This window comes from Perca flavescens, chromosome 13, assembly GCF_004354835.1.
Source record: "Perca flavescens isolate YP-PL-M2 chromosome 13, PFLA_1.0, whole genome shotgun sequence".
NCBI classification, from domain to species: domain Eukaryota; kingdom Metazoa; phylum Chordata; class Actinopteri; order Perciformes; family Percidae; genus Perca; species Perca flavescens.
In genome coordinates, this window is record NC_041343.1 from 26,084,348 (window position 1) to 26,086,918 (window position 2,571).

Consider the following 2,571-nt stretch of genomic DNA (forward strand, 5'->3'; position numbering starts at 1 on the left):
CCTACTCAAGTAAAAAGACAGAAGTATTATCAGCGAAATGTACAAAGTACTTAAAGTATTGAAAGTAAAGATACTTGTTATGCAGCTGTTAGATTAGATTATAAAGAATAGTTTTGTTGTTGGTCAAGGTTGATCTTATTTTAACTACATTATATTAAAACTGCAACAGACGATCATTTTCATAATCGATTATTCTGTACATTGCTTTCTCGGTTAATTAATTATTTGTTTGGTATATAAAATGTCTGAAATCAGAATCTTTTCAAGCCCAAAGTGACCCAAAAATATTCAGTTTACAATATAAATAAAACTTTAAAGGAAACCAGAAAACATTCTAATTTTCATTCTAATGTAGTGAAGTGGCAATATTGAATAGCATAAAATGGAAATACCGTACTCAAGTAAAGTAGGAGTACCTCAAATTAGCACGTAAGTACAGAACTTGAGCAAATATACTTTCATATTCCACCACTGTCAATCATAATTCTGGTGTTGTTGCAAATTTTGACATATACAATGTAAAGAATACCAAAAAGTCAATGAATTGTAGAAAAAAAGGTTTATTCCTACTAAGGATGTTATTTCCCCTGAGAAGAAGTTTCAGTGTTACACAGTATTATTTTTTTAAATGTAGACTGCTCACAAATAAAATCAACTCATTTAGCTGCTATGTCCACAGTTTCCTAATTATCAACGCATTGTCAACATGACAAAAAATAGAATGCAATTAGTTTTTTAGTAGAAATAATGAGAAAACTCAAAAGACCTGTCCTACTTTTTATTTCCTTTCACAGCCTGATATAGCACACAGCTTTTCATTATAACAGGCTCAGGCCCTAATCTCCTCTAGAAGTACCCACTGTGCCATCCAGTATTTTACCCCTTTCATTTTCTATGCGTCAAAACTTCAATCCCACTTTTTCCCCTCTTCCACACATTTACTAGACAAAGTCACAAGTCCCAAAGGTGCTTTGATTGTAATGAGCTGCTGAGCAAAGTGCTTAACTCGGGCTCATGTCTGAGTGTTACTCCACACGTTTAATGTTTCAGCCTAGAGGCCAAAAAAAAAGTCGACAATTAATTCAACTCTTCACTGGAGGAAGCACATATTTCTTTACCAGTTTACTCCTCGTCAAGGAAGTCTGAGTTAAAGTGAAAGTTTGCGTCAAAGGAAGTGACTTTTTACGCTTTACAACCCACATCCTGAAACTCCTCTCCGAACCGCTCACATTTTGGTGATGTCCACAGAGTCGTGAATGTCGATCACTTGATACCCCAAGTTGTCGATCCCCGACTTCTGCTGGTTGTTGTGATTTTCTCGGTTGTGGTTTTTATGGTCTGCGTCTGTCTCGAAGCATTGGACGCAGTGTGGCGTGGTGACCCGGACGCTTTTGGAAAAGTTTGAAAAGTCCACGCAGTACTTTCCCGTCGTTGTGCGGGAGATGATGGGCAGGAAACTGTATCCCCACTGGATCTCCTGAGGGATGTAGGAGGTTCGGACCTGACAGGAGGAGCTGGTGGACTCGGCTGTCCCGTCCAAAAAGACCACCAACTCAAAGTCCTGGTGGGGAAGAGAGTCGGCCGACAGCTCGTAGAATGGGCTCGATCTGTTGATCACGTGGTAAAGGGTCATAGGGCAAACAAAAAACAAGTTGTCCTTGCCAGAATCGACCATAAAGTCAATGTCCACCTGGTCCAAAATGATGGTGTCTCCATCTGATGTGGTTGTTGTTTTAAGCAGCTTTCCGTAGATCTGGCTGCCGATTAATAAGGTCTTTCGAAGGTTTGCCACTCTGATCAGGAGACACAGACTTCCTTTCTTCAAGCAGATGACAGCTGTGTTGCTGAAGGTGACAGTCTTTGCCCTTTTTTTGGGTAAGGAGATTTTTGCCAAGATGATGCCACACATGAAACAATTGATGAAGACGCCAACTAGAGACTGGATGATAATTAGAGCCACAGTGCCGGCGCAGTGCCCAGTTAGCGCCCTGCCTCCGTACCCAATGGTCGTCTGGGTCTCTAGGGAGTAGAGGAACGCTGTTGTCAGGCCATTGACATTGTCTATACAATGGATATGTCCATCTGTGCGGTTCTGCCCCATCAGATCCCCGTTGCTCCTTGCGATCCAGTACCACAGCAGGCTGAAAACGAACCAGCTGCCTGTGAACGAGGCCACAAACAGAAGGAGAACGAAACGCCAGCGGATCTCCATAAACGTGGTCCAGAAGTCCACCAGGAACGCAAAGTGGTTGCTGTATTCAATGTTGCCGAACTCAATGTTGCAGTGCCCGTCTTTGGTGACCAGGCGAGATTTGCGGCTTCTGTGTCCAGCTGGCTGGATGTGATCCTGGAGCACCTGGAGCATCCTTGAGCTGGAAAGGGCAGGATTAATACACTTATTTCAGAGCAGGAACGCACCAAATACTAGTCAAAGTCAGGTCAATGTTGAAGGGCTTCATCTGTACATCTTACGACACCCATTATCCTGAAACTAAGACTTAGGTAAATTTAGGTTTCAATAAGGAAAAACTAGGGATGCATTGATCCAACTTTTTCAGTCCTGATACCAAA

At 42.0% G+C, this 2,571-nt stretch overlaps 1 protein-coding gene across 1 annotated transcript; it reads right to left on the reverse strand.

The window, feature by feature from the left end:
- Positions 1 to 1,225: 1,225 nt before the first annotated feature.
- Positions 1,226 to 2,365, reverse strand: LOC114566235 (ATP-sensitive inward rectifier potassium channel 1). The gene has a single exon (XM_028594560.1). It carries the CDS (start codon positions 2,363 to 2,365, stop codon positions 1,226 to 1,228), a length of 1,140 nt encoding a protein of 379 aa, XP_028450361.1.
- Positions 2,366 to 2,571: the final 206 nt, after the last annotated feature.

Bases quoted from the DNA above. Each gene is read 5' to 3' on its own strand.
- LOC114566235 (XM_028594560.1), bottom strand. From the start codon at position 2,365: ATGCTCCAGGTGCTCCAGGATCACATCCAGCCAGCTGGACACAGAAGC.